This window comes from Quercus robur, chromosome 8 (assembly GCF_932294415.1).
Source record: "Quercus robur chromosome 8, dhQueRobu3.1, whole genome shotgun sequence".
In the NCBI taxonomy this organism is placed as follows: Eukaryota; Viridiplantae; Streptophyta; class Magnoliopsida; order Fagales; family Fagaceae; genus Quercus; species Quercus robur.
In genome coordinates, this window is record NC_065541.1 from 12,679,756 (window position 1) to 12,706,028 (window position 26,273).

General features: G+C 33.5%; 2 protein-coding genes across 2 annotated transcripts; both read left to right on the forward strand.

The window, feature by feature from the left end:
- The first annotated feature begins 6,758 nt into the window (after positions 1-6,758).
- On the forward strand, positions 6,759-12,593 carry LOC126694651 (zinc finger BED domain-containing protein RICESLEEPER 2-like). The gene is made up of 4 exons (XM_050391028.1): positions 6,759-7,127; positions 8,951-9,692; positions 9,802-11,189; positions 12,270-12,593. The coding sequence occupies exons 2-3, from the start codon at positions 8,959-8,961 to the stop codon at positions 11,180-11,182; spliced, it is 2,115 nt and encodes a 704-aa protein (XP_050246985.1). The 5' UTR covers positions 6,759-7,127; positions 8,951-8,958; the 3' UTR covers positions 11,183-11,189; positions 12,270-12,593.
- A 5,506-nt stretch (positions 12,594-18,099) lies between these two features.
- Positions 18,100-18,714, forward strand: LOC126693910 (expansin-A23-like). The gene has a single exon (XM_050389966.1). It carries the CDS (start codon positions 18,214-18,216, stop codon positions 18,712-18,714), a length of 501 nt encoding a protein of 166 aa, XP_050245923.1. The 5' UTR covers positions 18,100-18,213.
- The last annotated feature ends 7,559 nt before the right edge of the window (positions 18,715-26,273 follow it).

Genomic DNA, 26,273 nt, shown 5'->3' on the forward strand with positions numbered 1-26,273 from the left:
ATTTAACATTGAGATCTTACTTTACCATTTCATCTACACACCATGAAGTGTATCTTATTACATCTAATATCCATGGAGTACATAGAATACTCTAGTCCCTACATACGTACCTTATAAACAATACATAAAGCATTCAAAACCAGGCACATGGTCAGGACAAGTAAGGGAGATGCCATATCAATAGAAGTTGCCACCAATTACGCCAAAGAATTCTCTGCAAGAGTATAAATATTAGTGAAGGTTGTTGTTGCTGTTGTTGTTGTTGTTTTTGTTTTTGTTTTTTTGACATAGAAAAAGCTATATTTGATACAAAAAGAGTATTTCAATTTTTTATTTTATTTTATTTATTTTTATTGGTAAGTTACATGTGCACCTTGTTAGTCTTGAACCCAGAACCTTACTCTCCATCCTATTACTAAGGAAGGAGTAGGTGCCTTTTGAGCTAGAGTTACTTGGTTTTATTTTGAAACTTACAAGTGTTTCTTTCAAAATATAATTATTGAGGTCACATTTTTTACAGTAACAATCAATTATTTTGCCATTTTAGTTGTTACAGTTACGCAACAAATTGAGTGTGCCAGATTATAAAGTTTCAGCATACCAAGTGTTGGCAAAAGCTTATTTATGAATATTCCATTATCAAAATTTTAGCTTGATCAAAAACCAACTATGGTTATCTTATAAAGGTCGAATGAACGTTGTGCATATTGGCTGTCACAAACTTAGGAAACAATTTCTATTAATCAAGGAGATTAGAGGACTTTGGCTGATTGATCCACACTTTCTCTATTTCTCTCTCCGTCACAAAATCAAAATAAGGTAAAAACAGAAAATGAAAAGATTATTAACAACCAAATATTAGTAATGTTACTTTCTCAACTAAACAGGGTCTACTACAAAGATAAAATATTTGTAACATACCTTCAATACTACCAATCTCAACTGTAAGTAGACATGTTGATGAGTGCCTTGGGAATATTGATAGTTTCTTGAGAACACTTTCCTTCGAATGTAGATCAGAAACTCTAATTGTCACAGTGTTCAAGACTCTTGCTTCCTTTAGAATATATTTTATGAATTTGACTTCATGTTCCAATTCTTCAAATCCATTAAAATTAAAAGTTGTAAGGTGCGATGACAGACAACCAGGACCATTGGGTGGCTCCATCCAGCATAACTGATTTTTATAGTAATAATCCCGATGGCAATACACACAGTACAGTAGTAGATCATAACTCATTAGTGTAAGTTTAGGAAACATTAAATTAATTAACCACATTTTAATTTCCAATTAACTTAACTAACCTTATCAATAACAAGAACTTCTAAATTAGGAGCCACTACAAGCAAGGATTGTAGCACGTGCCAATTAGTTCGAGTAACTTTAAAGTTCAATCGGACTAAATTTTGGAACATGGAAGGATAAATAGAACCAAAGCCGATGCACTGCATTGCAAGATTATAAACATAATAACATCTAAAAGCTTAGTCCTTACAAAATGGGGTCTTACTCATCAACAAAAAAAGAAAGAAAAACATGCCAAAAGATAAAATGGGGTCTTACTCCTACCTCTTTGTCACCAGGAAATATTGAAAGGAACTTGGCGTTATTTAGTGCTTTAAGAAGCTTGAATACCCTGTCTCCCTAATAAAACTCAAACACCCGAACCCAATCATTATCAGTGTGAACATCGATATGTGCTTCAACTAAGTGAGCTAGTTTTTGAAGGAAAACGATGTTGCGCAAATCACCATAAAATCGGAAGTACTCGAGAACTGGGGCATATATCTCAACTTCGAAATCAGGGGGTTCCCCGGTTAAACATGATACAAGCTCGATATACAAACGTTTCAGAGTAGGTACATTTATTTTAAAATTGGTTGCATTGTCCGTATCATCTCCTTAGCACTTTCAAATCTTCGAGGATCGGGCAACTCGAAAAGTCGTCCGCACTCAATTTGGAGATCGAGTTGTTGGACATTACGCGATATGGCTGTGTGGATCCATTTGTTAAGATGGGAAGATCGACAAGGAGAACACCATGAGAGGATGAAATTTTGGAGGATGGGTGCTGCGTGTTGAGCTAAAACACTGTACACTGTGTGGTCGCTAATGGAATTATCTTCGAGGTTGAGTTTTGGTATTAGAGTCCAGAGGGGCTTCCACCTGCTCGACGAAGTGGTTGTGACGACGGCTTCGTTGGTTGGAAGGAAAGAATTAGGCTTTGTAAGTGCATTAGACTCACCATGCATGAATTAGGCTTTGTAACTTAATTAGCTAGACTATATAACTTAGGCTATAATGAGGGTGAACTGAGAAGGCGGAATTAAATAAAACGCTAGAGAAGAAACATCAATGCATACAAGTGGATCTTGATTTAAAACAACTGGTTGCCTACAGCAGAAAGTCAAGGCAATTCAACATAATATCCACACAAAATCTATTTTGTATAGAATGGGTTTGCGGAATAAATTATTTTGATAAGTAATCAACTTTATTGAAATAAGAAGAAACTCAAGTGTTGTAGTTAACGCATATGAGTAGATTCTGATCCAAAGAAATCACTGATTTTTGTTTGTCCTGCCTATAGTGTAGAAGGAGGACAAAAGACTAAGAAAACAATATCAAAAGCATTGATAAAAGCAATACAAAATTGAAGAAGAGAGTATAAGAATTAGATGGATGGGAAACCTGTCTTTCCAAGGTTTTTTGCAGGAACATACGTGTTGACACAATTAAAAGCCCCCGTTTCAGTTGCAATACATTAACTAATAGGTCCTTCATCAACTATCTAAGCATATCAAAAATAGCAGACACATTGAGTGAGCCAGTTCCTAAAGATTTCAGGCATATCAAGAGGTAGTAGAAGCATATTTATGAACATTCCATTCTCAAAATTCAAAAACCAGCTAGTTATCTTATGAAGGTCTTCTGCATATTGGTTGCAACAATTTCTATCAACCAAGGAGGTTAGAGTACTTTGGCTAATTGATCCTCTCTCTCTCTCTGTGTCATACAATCAAAATAAGGGCAAACCAAAAAACAAAATCGTTAACAACCAGAAGATAGTAATGTCTCTTTAGCACCTAAACAGTGTCTATGACAAACATAAAGTATTTGTAACAGGAACTATTACAAACAAAAAATATTTGTAACCTACCTTCAAGATTAGGTTCTCAGTACCAGTTCAAGTTATAAACCTCTGTCAACAGTAGGTAGACATGTCTTTGACTGCCTTGGGAACATTGATAGTTTCTGGAAAACACTTTCCTTCATATTTATGGCAGAAACTTTGATTGTTATTCTGTTCTGGAGCCTTGCCTCCTTTAGAATATATTTTACCAATTCAACTTCATGTTTCAAATCTTCAAATCTATTGAAGTTAAAAAGTTTCGAGGCGTGATAACACACAACCAGAACCATCCGGTGGCCACATCCAGCATAAATAACCATTCAGATGACAGCATACACGGTACAGTAAATCATAAGTGTAAGTTTATGGAACAATAATTAAAAATATCCTCTGATTAAGTTAACTAACCTTACTAACAACAAGAACTTCTAAGTTAGGAGCCACTAGAAGCAAGGCTTGTAGCACGTGCCAGTTAAATTGGTTAACTTCGAACTTCAATCGGACCAAACTTTGGTACATGGAATTGGAAGGACAAATAGAACCAAAAAGGATGCATTGCACCGCATGATTATAAATATATACACAATATACGTCAAAAATCTTGTACTAAATAAAGTCCTAACAAAAATGAAGATAAAAATGGACTCTTACCTCTTTGTGACCAGGTAAAAATTCAAGGAATTTAGCGCTTTTTAGTGCGCTAAGAAGCTTGAATACCAAATCTCCATAATGTATCTCATGTTCAGAAACCCAAACCTCATAAGTGCCAAGATTTACAATTGCTTCAACTAAGTAGGGTAGAATTTCAATGAAAACGAAGTTCCCCAAATCACCATTAAATCGAAAGAAGTCAAGTACTAGGGCGTATATCTCAAATTTGAAATCACGAACTTAGGTTTCAAATGATTCCAACTTGATTTGTAAACGTTTAAGGGTAGGTACGTTTATTTTAAAATTGATGGCACCATCCGAATCTTCTCTTAAATGACACAGTCAAATCTTCAAGGGCTGGGCAGCCAGATAAGAGCCTCGAGAAAGTGTCGTCGGATCTATATAGAATCTTGTGGAGACACGGAATCTTGAGGCTTGGTAATTGAAAGGAAGGAGGATCGAGAAGAATATTGATTCTTAGTGCTCGTTTGGATAGCACTTAACTTTGCTGCGTTTGCGTTTTCACTTTTTTTATTTTTTATTTTTTTATTTTTTTTACGCGTTTTGCAGAAAAGAGGGACAAACAAAACTGTAGCGGTACTGTAGCAGTACTGTTTATGGGACTCACAGCCACTTTATTCATTAAAAATGGGTCTTGCGGTACTATTTACATATTTAAAAATTATTTTGCTACAGTGTTTTCAGTTTTTAGTTTCAGCAACAATAAGTTCAATCCAAACACACCCTTAGAGTGCGTTTGGGAAGCGCGTTTTGCGCTTCCCAGACGCACGTTTACGTTTCAAAATTTTTTTTTTTTTTTTTGTCAAGAAGTAACTTTTTGACTTTTCTTTTGTGAACAGTGCTTTTATGCACTGTTCATGGGTCCCACAAAATACATTTTTTAGCAAGTTTTTCATTAAAAATGGGTCCCACGATACTATTTACATATTTAAAAATTATTTTGCTATAGTGTTTTTCAGTTTTCAGTTTCAGTTTTTAGTTTTCAACTGTATCCAAACGGACCCTTAGTTTCACTGGCGGCTCCATGCTAGAGCCAGGGTGGTCCTGTGGTGGTCACAAGACCACCTGAACTGGAAAAAAAATCATTATTATATATAAAATTTAAAAATTTTATGATTTTTTTACCTTTAAAAAAATGTGTGATCACCCTTAATTTTTTTAAGCTCTATATAATTAAACTTTGGACAAAGTTTAGTAACAAATTAACTTGGTTGTAGATTAAGACTACAACTCGGCTCGGTATTTTTTTTTAATAGATACAAATTTTGACAAATCCATAATTAGATTATATATATTTTTCTCATATCCTCCATGCTTGCAAAACTTCAAGAAGATCAAAGATCAATAGCTTATGTCATCAATCAAATGTTTAAATTTCGAGTTTTTGTAGTCTAAAATTATACGCAAAAAATAAGTTTATGGATCAAATAGTAAAGAACATAAAGAACATACAATTCAATGGTTAGATTTACAAAATATGTAACTATGTTAATTTGTTTAGTGAAAGTTGTAGTCTTAAGCTACAACTAAGTTTGTAGTCAAATTTTGTCCTCAAACTTTGTTCCTCTTAACAATATATTGAGCCCTTACAAACAAAAAGAAAAATCCAAAAAAAAATTTATTTAACTAAAATTTTGAAAAAGATGTATCTTGCAGCATTGATAATGAGATTATCATGCAACAATTTCAAAAAAAAAAAAAAATCGTAGAAGAAAATTGTAAGACTTCATGTATTTGGGTTTTATTGTTATTATTATTATTATTATTATTAATTTTTTTTTTTGCTTTTATTTTTGGTTGTTGTCAATATATAAATTTATTTTTTTATTAGATTTTATTTAATTTAAGTTTCTTTATGACTACCTTGGGCAAAATTTCTGAAGGCGCCGCTGCTTAGTTTTAGTATCGAAACTGTTTTGCATGTTAAAAAGCCACGGGGCAACTGGAAAAGTTTTTCATCAAAATGATAAATCACGGGCTATAACGGTGTGGACCTATGTGTTAAGATGGAAGGGGTGACTAGGAAATAGAACCGTGAGGCTAAAATTTCGGAGTAACGGTGCTTTGTGTTGAGCCAAAACTCTGTACACAATATGAGTGGGTTCTTCGTATAGCTCTTCCCATAATTGCATAGGGGTGGCAACAAGGCAAGGTGGGTTGCCCCATCCTCATCCCATCCCTTATCTGGGGTGGAAAAAACCTATGCAAGATGAGAGCGAGGGAAAGTTTGTCCTGTCTGTAGTGCAAAAAGAGGACAAAAGACTAAGAGAATAATATCAAAAACATTAATAAAAGCAATACAAAAAGTGAAGAAAAAAGTACAAGAATTAGATGGATGGGAAACCAGTATCTTCAAGGTTTTTTGCAGGAACATACATGTTGACACAATTTGAAGCCCCTGTTTCAGTTGCACTACATTAACTAATAGGCCCTCCACCCACTAACTAAGCATATCAAAATAGCAGACACATTCGCATCAGAATTACAACATTTTGGGTCAATAACCTTCCTAGTCGAAACACACATTTAGAAAACGGGTGTTTAAACAGCCCAAAAATGGGTTCTAAAGATTACTAAATATCATCTTTTTTTCTCCCTTTAATAAGTGAATTCTGACCCCATGGGGAGGGGAAAGGGGAAATTCAAACTAGTAACCTCCTCCTTATGAGCTGTGGTCCCCAACTGATTGTGCTACCACAGAAGTTCAATTATAAACAAAGGACTTGCAAGAATTTAATAAATACAACTAGTAATAAGGCAGAAGCTCCCAAAAAGATTTAAAATTGAGATCTTACTCTACCATTTCATCTACACACCCAAAAGTGCATCTTACTACATCTAACCCCCTTGGAGTACATAGATACTGTAGTCCTTGCATACATACCTTATGAACAATACATAAAGCATTCAAAACCGGGCACATGGTCAGGACAAGTAATGGAGATGCCATGTTTAGGGATGGCCATACCCATTGGGTAATGGATACCCGACCCGACCCGATCCAAATATTTCGGGTAATACCCGATTCTTAACGGGTAGAACTCAACCGGGTAGGGTATGGATATTACCCGAATTTTTCGGGTAAGGTATGGATAATATCCATACCCTACCCGAAAAAAAAAAAAGACCTAAACTCTCTCACCGTAACTCAGTCTCACTCTCTCTCTCTGCCTCTCCAGTCCTCACCGTCACTCTCTCTCTCTGCCTCTCCAATCTCCGCCTCTCCTCACCGTCACTCTCTCTAGTCTCCGCCTCTCCTCGCCATCGTTTCCGCCCCTACCTTCCTCCAAATCGCCGATCGAGTTGAAAACCTCCTCCACGGTATCTATCTCTCTCTCTTATAGTCTTTGTTTGGTTGCTCAGAAAATTTTGAATTCTAATTTTACTTTTTGGATGTCATATGATTGACTGAGGTGGTGCTAACTTTTGGTTTGGTTGGTCAGAAATGTGAGGAAACATTTTCATACCCATTGGTTTTCCCTCTTTCGCTAGTTTGGCTTCAAAAGAAAATTTTTTTCTGTGGTTATCTGGGTTTGATGTTTTGGGAGGATTTTGTTGATAATTAGCTTTTGTTTCCTTTTCTAGACTGAATTTGTCAACTGGTGAGTTTTTTGTTCTTTGCATGTTGTTTACTTGTGTTGTCTTGTTGAATTTGTTGTCTGGGTGTGTGTTAGATTTTGATTTTAGAGTTTGAATTCAGCTGGGTATGTGTCAAATTTGGTTTTTGATTGAATTTTATCAACTGGGTATGTGTTAGATTTTTGCTTTCATTATTTTACTTTTGCTTGAAATTCAAAGGGAGGGGACTTGGGATAATGCTCTCCCCGAATGGATATATTCTCCATTTCACTTGGAATAGAGAGAATTCTATTTCTCCAACTACCATGAAATTAGTTTTAAATAATTGCTCAACAGCAGCAATGACAATGAACGTTGAATATGCTTATAAAATTTCTATATCTATAAGGATACTCTAACTTCAAGCTGGTCTACAGTTCCTACCCTTTGCTGTTAGGCTCTAATGATAGATAAATTTCTACATGAACTTTCCAGCTAAAAGAAAATGCTTCAATTCCTCTATGCTTATAAAATTTCTTTAGAAGTTCATGAAACCAACATTTGCATTTGCAGGTTTGTTAACATTCCCACAAAATTTACTCCTGTTTTCTTTAGAGGTTAATGTTAAATTTGAAAATTTTAGACCTAACTGAAATGATTGCCAGAAGTGTAAACTACATCATTTGTTGAAGTCTTAATAGAATGCAATATATTAATTAAGTCTCAGTTGAATACTGTAAAAAAACAAGATGGACTCGTTTTGAATGTCAAGTAGAAGTAAAACACTGGTGAATAATTTCGTTTTGCATATGATATGCAAACAGCCCCATGTTAATTCATTTTGGTTCTCCATTTGGGGTAAAATAATTATGAAAATTAGTACATTGGAATTTGGCATATATATATATATTCTTTTCTTTTGCATTTATAGTGTTTCCAGCTTGACCATCTTTCTTTAATTTAAGGCAATCTTGCAATATTATCAAACTTTTATTCAAATTGGTACATCTCTTCCTTGTACTTTCTGCTTGCTATTTATGTGTCATTTATTGAATTATAATTAATGTACTCATTTTAAATGTTGTGACTATTGAACGTTGAGGAAGCTTATTGCTATTGTTCTTCTACTACTTTTTTCCTTTTTTGCATCATTGACCTGCAATTGCCACTCTTCATTCTTGAATTGTTTGCGGATCTGTGGTTCCTAATGAAATAGGTAGCAAAGAAACCTCTCAACCCACTGCCAATAAATCAACACCCCCAAGTCAAATTGGTGCACCGGGTCTTAATATTGGTGCAAATTTTTTAACTTGTCAAAAGTTTATCATTATATGTTTTTGCATGCTTAACAACTTGAGCTTTGTTGGTCATATTTCTGTGCCTACAAATCAAGCAGCTTAGGGCCACATCCCAATTAAATGTGTGTGTGTGTGGGTTTTCACAGCAGGCTCCTTCCATTAATGTTGTATAATTATTTATTTATTTATTTATTGAACGTTGTATCATAATCACTATTCTCAATCACATTATGTTGTATCATAATTACCTTTTTTAACTAATCTTTCTCTCTCTCTCTCTCTTTGCAGCTGCCTACATGTCTACCACATCCTCTGCCTCAGCCCCAGCCCCAAGGCCCCCAACTAGCACGACATCAGAATCACAATCGTTGTTTGGAGAGGAAGTTGAGTCCATTCCGGTTGAGAATCCACAACAACAAGGCACTAAAAGAAGAAAAACTTCAGACGTATGGAATCATTTTAAGAAGAAGAATATTGATGGGAAAGTTAAGGCTCAATGCAACTACTGTGGAAAACTTATGGCTGGAGCAAGTACATCAGGGACGACTCATTTAAAACTGCACATAGCAAAAAGTTGTCCAAGTGCTCCGAAGGAAGCAAGTCCTTCGAGGGAAGGAACGGATATTAGGAGGCAAGTTCTTGTCAAACAACACAATAAGGCAAGAAGTAAAGGGATCTCAAGCCCTAGTGTTTTTAATGAAGAGGATCAAAAGGCTTCGAGGAGGGACCTTGCACGAATGGTCATTTTGCATGAGTACCCTCTTGCAATTGTTGATCATGTTGGGTTTCGGGATTTTGTTGGTGGTCTTCGGCCAAATTTTAAGATAGTAGGAAGAAACACATTGAAACGAGATATCAAAAAAATTTATAATGAAAAGAAGCAGAAGACTATGGTAGAAATTGACAAGAATGCAAGTAAAGTTGCAATCACAACGGACTTGTGGACTGCAAACAACAGTAAGAGGTCATTCATGGTAATCACAGCTCATTATATAAGTGACTCTTGGACTTTGGAAAGCCGGGTTATAAGGTCTTTTTTTTCTTTGAGTCATTTTGTTGTACTAGTTTTTAGAGTCTTAGGCAAGCTTATTAACCTTTTGCTTTCTTTAGTTAATCATATTTATGTTTATTTTTTTTAGGTTTATTCGTATGCCATCTCCACATGATAAGTATTCTCTTTCTAAAATCCTTTTGGAGTGTCTTTCTGATTGGAACATTGATTTGAAGTTATCTGCCATAACTGTAGATAATGCTAGCAACAATGATGGTATGATGAAACTTGTTTTGGATAAGCTTCAAGCTAGTTCACTTATTTTAGGTGGAAAATTGTTGCATGTGCGTTGCGCAGCACATATTCTGAATTTGGTTGTTCAAGAGGGTTTGAATGTAATTGGTGATGGTATTGAGAAGGTTCGAAGTAGTGTATATTTTTGGACTCAATCACCAAAAAGAACAGAAATTTTTGAAAAAATATCTCGCCAATCACATATTGCAAGTACTAAGGAATTAGTACTTGATTGTAGGACTCGTTGGAACTCTACATATTTGATGCTTTCAACTGCCTTGATTTATAAAGATGTTTTTCCACGTTTACTATGTTGTGAGCCTCAATATCAGTCTGCTCCAACTAATAGGGATTGGGAGGTAGCACAAATTGTTTGTGAGAAGTTGGGTTATTTTCATAAAGTTACTGAGTTGCTTTCTGGTACTGCCTACCCTACAGCTAATCATTATTTTCCTTCAGTCTTTCAGTTGAAGTTGGAATTAAATCAGTGGCTTTCAAGTGAAGATGAGTTGGTTAAGAAAATGGCAGGAAAGATGTTAGCTAAGTTTGATAAATATTGGAGTGACGTTCATGATATCATGAGTTTGGCTATTGTTTTAGATCCAAGATATAAATTGATGTTATTGACCTTTTATTTTAATAAAATGTATGGTAGTAAGGCTAACGAAGAAATTGACAAGGTTAAGAACCTTCTTTTTGAGTTGTTTGCGGACTATGACTTAGAAAGCATTGATAGAGGAGTAATTTATTCTCAAGTTTCATCTTCTACATCTACATCAAGTGCTGCACATGAACATGATGATACAATGAGGGACTATGATTTATTTGTTAGTAATGCGACTGCTAACATAGGCCAAAGGAGTAGGGATATTATATCGGAGTTTGAACTTTATACTAGTGAGAAAGTGGCACCTAGAACTGAACAATTCGATGTTTTGGGTTGGTGGAAGCGTAATGCTAGTAAGTATCCTACCTTGCAACGCATTGCAAGGGATATTTTGGCTATTCCTATGACAACCGTTGCCTCAGAGTCGGCTTTTAGCACTAGTGGGAGATTGTTGAGTCCACATCGTAGCCGTCTTCATCATGATACCTTAGAAGCATTGATGTGTGGGCAGAATTGGTTATGGAGCGAACTTAAAAGTGTATTAAAAGATGCTACCATTCAAAACGTTCTTGATGATTATGAAGAAGATGAATTGGAGGAAAGTCATGCCATGGAGCTTTCAGACTAATGGATAGGTATTATTATCCTTGATTATCCCTATTAAAATGCAAAGCTAAATCTTAAGCTTTTCTGCTGACAAATATTTCTATTGAAGACTACAGAAACTGTTAGCCTGATTTCTGTACATAATCAGTATTAGAATTTTACTACGTACTAAAACTTTGAATATCTTATTACTTTCTAAATCTATAGCAATTAGGAGTGAAGGTGTGACTCCCCAATAGCATGTGTTTGGTTAGCTTTGTGTTATTTTCTTATTTCATTTTGTGCTTATAATGGTTTCAGTTATGAATTTCATAATTTAATATATGAATATTTTGCTTAACATGTTTAAATTTTTTTGGTATTTGTAATGGCTTCAATCTAATAATTAAATAATCGCTGAGGATTGGATAAGATCCCTTGTTACATCAATTTTGCATGCCTGAAAATATTGCTGGGCCACCATTAGAGTAATGGTTCATGTGGAGTAATTCATAATGGCTTAGAGGATTAGTTTATATGAAGATTAGGCTAGAAATAATGACAGAAGATTAGTTTAGAGTCTTTGTCAGTGCATGTTTCTATATCTGACAGTCTGGCCCTCTAGAAAATGGTTAGCTCTATACATCTTGCTTTCATGGAGTCTTGTGTATGGTTCTGGTTTTTCTGACTTCTCATCTTCACATTGACTTTCATAGTTCTGCAGCTTTCTGAGAGAATGAGAGGGAGAGATGGGGTAGAACTTGGAACCATATATTGACAATGTTCACATGTCCCTTCCGAACCATGTAAAACTGAGTTTGAGCAACTCATTCTACCTAGTTTCCCCAATAAAGGATTCTCATAAGCTAGATTAACACCTGTTCATAAGTCTACTACAAATTGCCCCAAGACTTCTTATGCTTTCTTTTCTTATTTGCAAAGAGTGGATCTCAGTTTAAAAATATTATCAGTTCAGCCACAAAACTTTTGTCAAAACCATAACCATATGATTATCTCTAACAAAAAGTACCATAACACCCATATACAAAAAACTTTTCTGTCAGGAATAAACCCTACTAAAACCTATTTCTATGTTACAATAACTTAATGGGTTCTTGTTCATTTGGCAGGACCAAACTCAAGCAAACTGAGGTGGACTGTGAGTTCCTGAAAAAGTGCTATGAAACACTGACTGATGAAAATAGAAGGCTACAAAAAGAGCTTCAAGAACTGAAAGCATTGAAACTAGCCCAACCCTTGTATATGCATATGCCAGTCAACATGATGATACAATGAAGGAGCTATTTGTCAACTCAAAGTTATAAACTTCTTATGCTTTCTTTTCTTATTTGCAATTTTTATGTTTTGATATATGAATGTGTTATGAAAGTTTAGATATGGTATGACTCTATTATGATATATAAATGAAACTTTCTTGGTTTCCATTTATCACATTTTTTTTATTGATTAGTTTTTTCTTTTTTAAGATTGGTTAGTTTTTATGTTATAATGTTTTGAATAAAAAAAAAAAAATTAAATGGGTTTCGGGTTCGGGTAGGGTATGGATATCCATGGATAATATGTTCGGGTAATATTCGGGTATGGATATTATCGGGTATTGATGATCGGGTATCCATGGGTAAAATTTTCGGGTCGGGTATGGGTATACCCGATCCATACCCGATCCATGGCCATCCCTAGCCATGTTAATAGAAGTTGCCACCAATTACACCAAAGAGCTTTCTGCAAGAGTACAAATATTCGCGAAGATTGATTATTATTTTTCTTTTTGTCATAGAAAAAACTAAATTTGATAGGAAAAGAGTATTTCAAATTTTATTTTATTTTATTAGTATGTTACACATGCACCTTATGAGTCTTGAACCCAAAATCTTACCCAACATCCTATTATTAAGGAAGAAGGAAGTGCCAATTGCTTTAAGAAGCTTGAACACCCTATCTCCATAATATAACTGAAACACACGAATCCAATCGTTATCTGCGGAAACATTGATACGTGCTTCAACTAAATTGGCTAGTTTTTCAAGGAAAATGATGCTGCGCAAATCGCCGAAAAAATGGAAGTACTCGAGGACTGGGGCATATATCTCAAGTTTGAAGTCAGGGAGTTCATTGAAACATGACACAACCTCGACATGTAAACGTTTTAGAGTAGGTACGTTTATTTTAAAATTAGTCACAATGTAATTATCATCTCTCAGTACTTTCAAATCTTCGAGGCTCGGGCAGGCAGAGGCAGAGCAGAGGCTCGAGAAAGAGTTGTGGGATGTATAACATATTTCGTAGAGACCCAAAATCTTTAAGCTTGGGAGTTGAAAGGAAGGAGGATCGAGCTCGATTTCGCCGCTTAATTCCAAAGACACTAATGTTTTGCAATGAAAAACGGCATGGGGCAGCTCGAAAACTTGTTTACTCTCAATATGGAGATCGAGTTGCCGGAGATTACGTGATATAGCGGTGTCGATCCATTTGTCAAAATGGGAAGAGTCACAAGGAGAATGCCATGAGAGGGTGAAATTTGAGAGGATGGGTGTCGTGTGTTGAGCTAAAACACTGTAGAGTATGCGTAGAGGCGAAACACTGTGGCCTCTGATGGATGTCTCGTGGAGATCGATTTTTGGGACGAGAGTCCAAAGTGGCTTCCACCTGCTCGATAAAATGCTTGTGACGATGGCTTCGTTGGTAGGAAGAAAACAAAGGATGTGGCAAAGAAGAGAGTCCGGTAGATTGCTGATTCTGTCAGTACTGCCAACCGCTGTGTCTTTGTCCGGAGAGAGTTTCATTCTCTTGCGTTTTGACACCGATTGATTAGCAGCTGAATCGGCCATCCAGGTGCAGCAACAAGGTTAGGGTTTGTAGAGGATTGAATTGGAGTTTGGATTCGGACTTCACAGTGTAGATGGAAGTAAACAATCTGAACTGAACCGTTCAATCTTTTTTATAAGCCTTTCTAAGCCACACCCACATCCAACTTACCGAATGGGCAGATGCTGTTTGATTTGTGGGTTTTTATAATTATTTTCAACATTTTTATCAGGTTATTCTTATTATTTTAGGGTCGTAAATAAACTAAGCGGATCATAAATGGCTTCGGCTTATTTCGATAAAAAAGTCTGTTTAATTTTTGTATATAAACTAGTTAAGCTTAAGTTTTAATTTTAGGTTTGTTTATTAAATGATTTGAGCCAAAGTAATAAAAAAAAATAAAAAAAAGTCAAGGTTGATTTATGAGCTTAGTAATAAGACTGATATGAACTTGCAAAATAAACTAATATCTTACTAAGGTTTTAAACAATTGGGGTTGGATCCACATGTTTAAATCAAATAAGCTTTACAATGTACTTGTATTGTATCTCAAGCTCAAAAGTTTGATATTGAGCTTGAGCTTGTGCTCAACTTGACTAATATATCAAGTCAAACTAAACCGAATCCAAGCTTTTGGACTATCTGACAAGCTCAAGCTCAAACAGAGTTTGAAAGATTATTTCAAGCTCAAGTCAAACTTGAACATTTTATATTTTTTGTTAAGTCGAACTGAAACATTCAATGCTTAACAAAGCTCGATTCATTTATAGACCTATTTTGTTTTTAAAATGTAATTTTTTTATTAAAAAAAATTAGAAGAAAGAAAGACAATTCTAATAAATTAGTCATAGACTGTTATGAGTACATTGTTGATATGTGATGGAATATCCTCCATTCATACTGAAAAACCAATAACATGTCTAGCATGTCTACTTAGTTTTTTATTTTTATTTTTTAGAAACATGTTCTCTTATAGATATAGATATATAATATATATATATATATATATATATAATTTTTTTTTTTTGATAATTCGATAATTGAGGTTTGGGAAATTTGAACTCTATATGTCTTTTTTGGAAATACCAAAAAGTGCCAATAAGTTAAGGTACAAGGCTCTTGCCTGTATCTATAGAGGATAAAGTTTGGCTGTAGACTTGTTTATAATCAATGGCTACAGCTCCACTCAATATATTTTATTGGATGTGAATTTTTTCAAATCCATCATTAGTTTACATTTTCTTTCTATATCTTCTATGTTTGCAAAATTTCCAGAAGACCAAAAATCAATAACCATGTTATAAACCAAATGTGCAAAGTTAAAGTTTTCGCATGTAAAATTATATATAAAAAATAAATTTATAAATCGAATAGTAAATAATATCTGATCGACACGAAATTTGACGTGTATGTTAAAAACATAAAGAACATGTAATCCAACTATTAAATTTTCAAAATATATAATTAGGACAATTTTTTTTAGTAGGAGTTGTAGCCAAACTTTGTCCATATGTATATTTTTCTTTAAACAAAAATTTTCCATATAAATATATGATAAGTGAAAATCAGACTAAAAATACAAAATAAACTTCACGTGTATATATTTGCCAAATTTTTGTGGTGAAATGGAAATTCTCCTTTATCTTTTCCTTTCCTCCTTTAATGTTTTTACCATTTTTGGCTCTCTACTTCTCTTATATATTTGCCAAATTTGTGCATTGTAATGTAAATTCTCTTTTTATTTCCTCCTTTAATTTTTTACCATTTTTGGCTCTCGACTAGCCTGATTGGAGAGGCTTTAAAGAGTATACCACTTCTCTTAACAATAAATAAATAAATAAATTCCTTTCATTAATTATTTTTTAAGTCAGAAAGTCAATGTTATTAATTCCCATTAATTATTTTTTCTCAGTCATAAATTCCTTATTTTAATTCTTATGATTGTTGAGTTGTATGGCTATAAGAATTAATGTCATATTATTTTTAAACCTTATTTGTTTCCCTTCATACCTATAATTACCAGCTTCTTGTCCTTGCTTAACAATGCAGTAGTCTCTCTCCTCTTTCTCTTTCTATTTCTCTTTAGCAGTCAATAGTCATGGCTAGGTCTCAAAATTTGTTTACATGCATAATATTCATGACTCTTTTTATGATAGCCTTGAGCAGGAGAAGCAGCATTACTGGCGAGAAAATAAATAGTAATTGGTTTGATGCGCATGCAACATTCTATGGTGACATGCGTGGTGGAGCAACCATGGGTAAGTATAATCACTTTGTCATAACTAAAGGTGGAAGGAATTTAGCTATAAGCCTAAAATTTTTTAATATTAGTGTACAATTTTAATATATAGGAGTAATTATACTTCCATTCTATGTCTTGAGGTTTGGGGGAATAATGCTCCACCCTAAACTTGAAGGAGAAAAATACTTTCCTCCATTGACTATTGTTTAACCAAATTTTGTTTAATTAATGTCAAAAATGTGTAAGAATTTACCTTTTGAATACGGGAAGATTTTCCAATCAAAAAAATTGACTCTGAAAGTTTCAAACTAATTTTTCAACAATTAAACCGTAACCGCTTAAGCAGCATGTTTTACCTCATAATTTTGATGCAAAGCGCCACTAAGGTGTGACTAAAAACATAAAGACTCATCACCTTCTTTTTTGCGAATGTGTTTTTGGGGGAGGAGATTGTTAAGATATATTTAGAGAGCAATACATACACACACATGAAAATAACAACATTTTACTAAATAAGGTTAAAAAGCGACCAAACCTTAGCATAATAAGATAGTAAGCACCCATGTTTTGCAATTCAAATTTGAATAATATCAGCTGAATATGTAGCACAATCTTTAATTTAAGTTGAATTGTTTACATACACCAAATTGTATTGAGATTATAATATGATCTTTTTATTGGTTAAACTTAGATAAAGAGAATCCTTTAAAAATTTGGAATAGTTCATTAATAAAATTAGTGGAAGGGAAGAGTATTACTTTCTTCAAACTAGGGAGGGGAGTGTTTTTTCCCTTCAGGTTTAGGATGAAGTCTCAATTTTAAAACCTCAAGGGAGGGAAGTGTAATTACTCATAATATTTGTTTTGTGTTTCTTGTGAGTTGTAACAAAGTCTTAGACTTCTAATTTCTTTTACTGCCACATACTAACTCTCCATAATTGTTTTTGACATTATAAATAACTTTGCCCCATGCACATGTATAAATATATTTAAAAAATAAACATAATTAGACACATATTAAATTTTTTACAGTAGTTAAACACTATTGATGGTCATTCTTAGATATTGTCCACTCTTAAAAAATATTAATTGGTAGAACATGCAAGTTCAATTTTTTTTTTAAAAAATTTCAGAAAACACAAAAAAAATTAATACTTCTTAACTTAATTTTTGTTAAGGTGATGCAACAAATTTATTTTATGTGTGAATTTTCAAATAACATATGTACAACCAATTTTTTGTACATGGTATAATTTTTCATTGAAATTTAGATCTGAAATAATTATAATTTTTTGTACAAAAATCTGGATTTGTTTTAAATAGATTAGAAGTGGTTTCAAATGAAATCTAAATAGAATGGGCTAGAAGTAGTTTTAAATGTATTTAAAATGGTTTTAAATAGGTTGAAAGTATTATTGTATTACACATTCTAAGTTTTACATATAATAAATTTTTGATGAAGTCCTTTTATATGAATCTAAATGTAAGTATACATGATACAAAATGAGAGATGTAATGACTTCTCAGACAAATTGAAGCTCATTTAAAAGATAGACATAAGACATTTGTTTTCAAATTAGTAGACAAGTAAAAGAACATTTAGCACAAAATTGGAGTTCAATTAGAATCTAATATGGATTCTTGATGAAACTTTCTCTTAGCTTTCATTTTAATATAATATGTAAGATTTCACTGTTGGAACCAAAAGTCATGTTAATTTTTTCATTGATAAATTTCAAATTTTGTCATTAACCTTTGATATTTGTTTTATAATTGTTCTTGTACTTTAAAATGTTTTATTTTAATCTCCGTATATATTTTCAAAATTTTTTCATAAAGTTCTTTACAAGCATCAAATGGGTAAAAAAAAATGTTGACGGGTTATGACTGACAGGGGGAGCTTGTGGGTATGGTAATCTTTTTGAACAAGGTTATGGCCTCGCGACAACAGCCCTAAGCACTGCACTTTTCAACAATGGAGCCACTTGTGGTGCTTGTTTTGAGATCATGTGTGTTAATGCTCCACATTGGTGCATACGAAATACTGCCATAATCGTCACCGCCACCAATTTATGCCCTCCTAGCAATCACCCTAGCGCAAACTGGTGCAACCCCCCACTTCGACACTTTGACTTGTCCATGCCCATGTTCACAAGACTTGCATATTATAGAGCTGGGATCATCCCTATTAAGTATCGCCGAGTCCCATGCAAAAAGCACGGGGGGGTTAGGTTTCAAATAATGGGAAATCCATATTTTTTGCTTGTATTGTTGTACAATGTTGGAGGTGCTGGTGATGTTTCTAATGTCAAAATTAAGGGCTCTCGTACTTCTTGGATTCAAATGTCGCGTAACTGGGGCCAAAATTGGCAGACTGGCACACCATTGGTAGGGCAAAGCTTGTCATTCCTAGTGACTACTAGTGATAGAAAAACGTTGAAGTTTGTGGATGTTGCACCTCGTAATTGGCAATTTGGCCAAAATCATCAGGCCAACATTAATTTTTAAAAGTTTACTACCATATTGCCCTTCAACATTACTAGTTGATTTCTAAGCTTGTAATAATACTTATGGGACAATGGAAAATTGGTAATGTTTTCTAGATTCATTAGCATGCCATTTATAGTGAATTATCCATAAATTAAGTAAACAAAGATGTATGTCTTTGATTTTTGGTATTGTGGACGTAGATCTAGTGACTCACGTCAAACTCATGGGCCAGAGGAGTTATTAGTTTAATGGGAAGGAGAAATCCACAATGTGAAGATTAAGTTGATAGCTTAAGACAAGAAAAGACTGAATCATGCATTTATATATGAAGAAATGATGTTCCCGTGGTACAAAATGGCTTTCTAAAGGAAGAATACAAGTGAAAATTCTAGCTCTCTTTCTCTCTCTTGTTCTTGCTCAAGTCCTTTCTTTTTCTCTAGATCCCCTCTCTTGTTCCTCTTTTCCTCCTTTTATAGTTATACCCCTTCATCCTCCAGCTGTCTTGCTCTAACTGGATTTGGGGGCTATTTGTCCCATCAGCCTCTTGCCCTGCCACTTTTTAATCATATAAAAAAAAAAAAAAAAAACCTTTTGGGGATGTTTCTATTGTTTACATTGATCAGTCATTCAGTATTTAATGTGGTTGATATTAGGTGAGGTGAGGGGAGCTCATTAATGTGGAGGTGACTTGTACATTGGGCACTACATTTTCTTCAACGTGTTCCTTAGGAGAGAAGTGAACGGTGGGTAGCCCCATGCTAAAAGGAAGGTTTCTCCTCGGATAGTCTTCGAGTCCACCGAAAAGAAGGATTCTTGGGATTACCTCGATAATGAGTCATAATGAGCCTCAGGGAAAGTGTGTACCATGGGTTACCTCCGTCATGGGCTCAAATGTCCTTTTCCCATCAGAGGTCCCTCTTATCTCTTGTTGGACTCCAAGTTGAGTCCATTCCTCAAATCTACTTCTTAGGTTTAGGTCTCCCCCCCCCCCCCCCCCCCTTCTCACATTAAAATTTAGTCAAATTGAATTATTTTTGTATATGTAGAGCATGGAAAACTTTCAATACATGTTTTATATGTTTAGTTATAGAAAATGTGTTTTTTTTTTTTTGTTTCATAAGTAAATGAGAGTTTTTTTATTTTTTATTTTTAATTTTTAATGTGTACACATATAATATACAATATGTTACGCATATTTTTTTTAACTATGAAAAATTGATATCACTCTTACGGATGTAGTAACTTTTTATATATACATAAATATAGATATAATATTCATTACAAAATAACGTTTATAAGGATGCAAGATACGTTTCTCAAAAAAAAAAAAAGGAAAGATACAATTTTTAGTTTTTACGGTTCATAAATATTAGATTCATCTACTAGGAGAATTATTGTGTAGTCCCGGAGTACAAGGTCAGCAGGCTGACCTTGTACTCCCAGCCAATAGGAGCATGCCAGCACATTAAAACTTGCTTACCTCAACAGGACTGCCAGCTCATGTCATTTGTTAACGTTTGTTAACGTTTGGAAATTTTTATAAGGCGCTCCTTCAAAATATTCACGCATGCCCTCATGAATTCTCAGTTAAAAGGTTTGGGCCCACATCAATAAAATACTCCTAAGTAATAATATGTGGTTCTTAGTAGAAGAAGACAAAGGCTTAAAAGCCATAAAGAATATTGACAGCAACTCTTAGTAGAACACAATGGCGAACACAAAGAAATTCAAGCTACTGGCGACGCAATGCAGCGTGGCTCCGAGCCCCACCTCGGAGCCCAAGGACGAGCCCAGTGGTCCAACTCCCTTTGCGCAAGACCACTCTGCGAATGCTCCTCAGCCGAAGCCGCTCAAACCCACCATTTCAGCCATTAATTCCGTCGATATTTTCATTGCAAAAGAAGGACAAGGTCAAATGAGCTGATGCGTTATTTTAGATGGTGGTAGTTGTTTTGCTTATTTTTCTGCCAGTTGGTGTGTAACTAAACTATATTCATATTTTCTTAAATTTTATGGTTTATTATGTTAGAGAGGACGATTTTAAAATTTTAATTTATTCGGAATATTTCAATCAATGTTAAAAATGTTGCTTTTGATCTTATGTTGGCTCAATTTCATGGTTGAGTAAGAGTGACTACTTAAAGTTTGTCATAGTGTTTCATGGTTGATTAAGAGGACTACTTAAAGTTTATTTGCATTTTTACAAAATTGGAAACAATTCAGCAGTGCAATTTCTTCCTGAGAATCGATAATGAAATTTGTGCCAAAGCACCTATGCATGTAAGAAGAATGTTGTTGATTTAGAAGATAGCAAGTCTGCCACGGACTTCCAATTGATGAATTTGGAGGAAAAGAACATCATGAGGAAAAGAATGATTGCTGAGATTTAAATTGTGCATTACTACTTACTAGAGGGAGAGGGACTATTTGTTTACTTGGCACTAAGTTTTTTGTTGTTTTTGTGGTCATTTTAGCCTGTTTAGTGAAAGCAAAAGAGACAAGGAGAGTACTTGTATTTAGAATAGGTGAAAGTGTGGATGAATTGTATTTTGGTGATTGTGATATATTGTAATGACAATTGTTTTGAGATATTGGTAAGCCTGTTCTCTTGTTTATTGTAATGAAAATTGAAATGGCCACTAGTTTTACCATTTTGTAATAGAAATTGAATACACCGCTTCATGAGGAAGTTTGGTCGTTGTGAAATATTTGCACCAATTGAAAAAAGTAATTTTCAAAAGATAGAGGGTGTTCATTATACTAGATTCCTTCTATCTATACAAAAATGGTAGTTTCTTTGTATAGTAATAGTTTTGCAATAACAAAAATTTGTCCAAAATTATGCAACAACAATTCTGCCTACTGCAGAGCCTACAGCCCAAAATTAAAAATTGAACTTAATAAACACAATGGTCTCATCAACTAAAATTAAAACGATCAATATGGATTCATCATAACACTGGCATAATATTAAGTTGGTCATTACAAAATTGCCTCACGAGTACACAATGGCTCTAAAAAATATCAACACAAAAAGAAACTCATGGAGAGCTTACAAAAGAGCGACCACAATCAACTTCAATCTAGCACTAACATATCCTAATAATATAAAGTCCTAACAAAAAAAAAGAAAAAGAAAAGAAATCCATCAAATGTTAATCCAAGTACACATCATATAACTCATATTCTAGCTCTTCTAGTCCCTACTCCAGCTCCAACTCTACCTTTTTCATATCCAGATCCAGCTCTTCCTTTTCCAACTCTAGTTACAAAAGAGTGGACATACGAAAAGATTCTTCTGCCATATTTAGACACAAGATATACCAAAATATGCCAAAAGGTGGCCTAGAGCAAATTTATACTGATGGTAGGATGAAATTTTTCCCCTAGAAACATTTAAAACATTGCATCAATTAGAATGGAACAAAAATGAACCAAATCCCAATTAATATCAACTATAATAAAAAAAAAATACCTTATGAACTCTCTTACTTAGTTCATTGTGGCCATTGCCTATGTCTTACTTTTGTAACTTTTCTATGTGGTTGACAACCTAATTTAAAGAAAAATAAATAAATAAAATGTATAAAGTAAGTAATCCTTGAGAACAAGAAATAAATGACACTATTGATAAAACAAGTATGCCACAATAATTTCCAAATTTACCTCTTGGCTATATTTGTAATTTGGTTGCTTGGAATCAGGGCCAGCTCAAGGCCTAGGCAAGTTAGGCCTAGGCCTAAGGCCCCACCAAAAAAAAAAAAAAAAAAAAAAAAAATTCCTTAGGAAAAAAAGGCCCCACTTTTCATAGTTAAAAGCCCAAATTTTTATACAATCATATATATTTTCTAAATGTTGTACATTTTTTTTATTAGTGATATACAAATTTTACTATTGGCTTACAAATTGCCATGTTATTAATTACAAAAAAACGTGATATAAACATTCATTAGTTAAATTGATGAAGTTTATCAATGAGAGACAATATCACATTATATTTTGAACATTTTATAGTACTTTTAATTAGCACATTTTTCTTTTTCATTTCTATTAAGACTCTCAAAGTACGAGACTGATAGAATCTTAACTCAATTGAAACCCTAAAATATTTCAAAAAGATGTTGCAAATGTGTTAAATCATCAATTATAGATTAATCTCCCCTAAGAGTTTGAGACTTTGATTTTTGTAAATTAATATCCTACAAAACCATACACCAAATAATATCTATCTCTCTCTCTCTTAAAATCAAAATATAAAATTAAAAATTAGATTACAACTTTATTTAACTATGCATCGTCTTATATCCAAAAAAAGTATCTTTTTCAATCATAATATATTTTTATTTCTTTTTATTAATATTTACAATTCAACTATGATATTCAATTCTCTATATGAAATTAACATTAGTCTAGTTGGTATTATTTATGTATTTAATGTATCAAATTAACCTTAATTTGATTAGTATTAAATAATTTTGTTTAATTAATATTTACATATTAAAGGCCCCATATAAATTTTTCGTTTTAGGCCCCAAATTATGTTGGGCCGCCCCTGCTTGGAATTATAAATCAATGAGCTCATTTGGGAAGTAGATGAATTCTATAAGGAATAAAATATAAGAACACATTATATCAAAACAAAGCTTTGTACATATCACATAGTATCGAACGAATGAATTGTGTCAATTTACCTGACTAAGTTGGGCTACAACATCGGTACCTTGCAACATAGATGTAAATGGTACATTTATATAGCTCATGTCCTAAATAGAAAATAGCTCGTAATTAGGTATCAAGTAGTATAACAATCAAATTATGACTATACATTATATATATACCTGAGAATGCATTGTCCAAGGTGAGTAAGATTGACCATATAAGTTAGCATTTGTAAAGCCTGTATAAGAGTAGGGATTAGGTGGTTGACAGACTGGTGTATTGTATGTGCCACCAAATGAGACATTTGAATGTTCTTCAACTACTTGTTGTTTTCTTTTTCCTATGAAATTGTACATAAAAAAAACCACACACAAAATCGGAATTTAATATACAAAAAATATTTAGTGATGATAAAATGTTAAATTGTATATTTAGTTTTTAACAAAAAGTTACTCACTTGAAGAAGATGCACCTTTAGATGTGTTTGCTTTGCGCTTCTCAAAGTGCCCTTTAAGTCTAGTATTTCTTAAACCTTTTGATCTTACACATGGGGGATTTAACATTGACACCTCATTTGGCAAGCAAGGCATTTCATCAGTGGTGTCACATTGTATGACTTCATTTTCTTCCACATTTGCATTTGAACCAAACTTGACCCTTGATAACTCCCTTTCAATTTTTTCATCAAGTTCCAATAGCAATTTTTGGCAAATTCTCTTAAGGCTATCCTCCCCTTCACTTTTAGATATGATTGTGTTAGCTATTCGCATTATGCTATTACGCCATACTATCTTTGCCTCTTTATCATTACTAAGTGAATGATTGTCTTGTTCGTAAGTCATCATCCCCTTCTTAGCCTCTTTTGTCCAACGTTTCAAAATGTATTGACTTGGAATTCTAGTTAAATTTTTTATACTAAAAACCTGCAATGCATGACAACAGAGAATCCCCAATGACTCAAATTTCTTACAAGAACAAGAAATATTGTTATTGAGATAATCAAATCGGACAATGCATACTCTTTCACTATTTTCTTCTTTGACCTCAAAAACACCAATTGTATCTTGGCAATCAACTTGATCCCAAACCATTGCAAGACTATTAAGAAATTGATTTTCAAATAAATTGAATATCTTACAGGTGTAAACTTGAGCTGCATGACCCAAAATGCCACTCTTCTTAACTTCTTTTTGTGGGGCACCTTGCTTGCATCGAAAATCTTCATCCAACTCTGAGGAACGCATATCTGCCAATACATTTTCATATTCAATTAAAAACTTAGTGAGGCTAATTGATTTATTTGCTATACCATTCAAAACATGGTTCGTGCTCTCACTCCTTGAGAAAGATTTAAATTCAATTGTGAAAAAATCCTTAGTGAATGTAGTGCTCCACTTATGTCGAATTTTGTACATCATATTAAGCCAATGATGATTTTCAATATCAAATTTTTGTGTTATTTGATCCCATGTCTGTTGAAATTCCAATTCTGAATCACAATATTTTTGGCACTTGTTGAACAAGTACATGAACTCTGAGTTAGAGTTTAAGTCTCCTAAGCAAGAAGGAACATTTTTTGAAATATGCCACAAACATAGTCGATGATGTGTATTTGGAAACACTTCTCCAATGGCATTTGACATAGCTTGATCCTGGTTAGTGAAAATTGTTATAGGCGATCGATTCCCCATTAAGTCTAAAAATGGCTTAAACAACCATTTAAATGAATCAGTGGTCTCATCCAAAAGGAATGCACATCCAAACATCACATTTTGCCAATGGTGATTAACACCTACAAATGGAGCACAAATCAAATTATATTTGTTGGTATGGTATGTAGTGTCAAATACCACTACATCTCCAAAACAATCATAATAAACTCTTGATCTCCCATCTCTCCAGAAAAAATTTGTCATTCGATTTTCTTGATCACTTGAACTGTGTAAAAAAACATGGGATCTTCTGCATGCTTAGACTTAAAATGATTCAATAAGCTTTGAGCATCTCCAACACTAATCATTGTCATCTTTTGCATATTCACATGATTATAACAATCTCTTTCGGTAAAGCCCACATTTTCTTTTGTTAGATATGAATAAGCATTTTTTGTACTTATACCTGCATTCACCATGGTATCAATTACATCTGCCTTAGGTTTTGAAATACGATGACCAGATCTTAACAAATGCCTCTCTGATTGTAATGCAAGTTCATGATTATGCTCTGGATTAAATGCACTAACCCTCCAAACACCATTTTTGACTGTGAAACGAACAAATGCTTTACAACCAGTTCTAGTCTCTAGTCTCTTCAAATATTTCTCTTTACAAAAATCTTCATCTAGTTTAAAACCCTTCTTAAAACTTAGAAATTCACGTTGCTTTATGTTCTTCATCCCATTATAATATCTAGGCTTTCCTTTTCGAATACTAAAACCCATTCGCAATGCATAATCATTATATAAAGCATATGCTTCATCCGCATTATGGACCACCTTATTGAACAAATTTTCATCACTATTTTCTAGCCTTGCTACAAACATGTAGTCCCCTTCAATTTCTTCAATATCACTTGGTTTGCAAATAACTACAACAATTTTTATGACAAATATAAATATTAGAAACAAAATACTAAGAAAATCACAATACAATAATTATATCATGTTTATAATTTTTTTTTTATCGATATGCACCATGTTTACAATTTTGTATGTCTTCTTAAACGCATATGGTACACTTAATCACAAAACTCTTTTGTTTAGGCACAACAATATAACAACAAAGTTTTAATACCAAATTTTTTAATGTTTATTTATTTAATTATTTAATTATATAACAACAAAATTTTAGTCTTAAATTTTTTTTGGGTCGATTATGGATACTCATTGAAAAAAAATATTATAATAATACAAATTAACA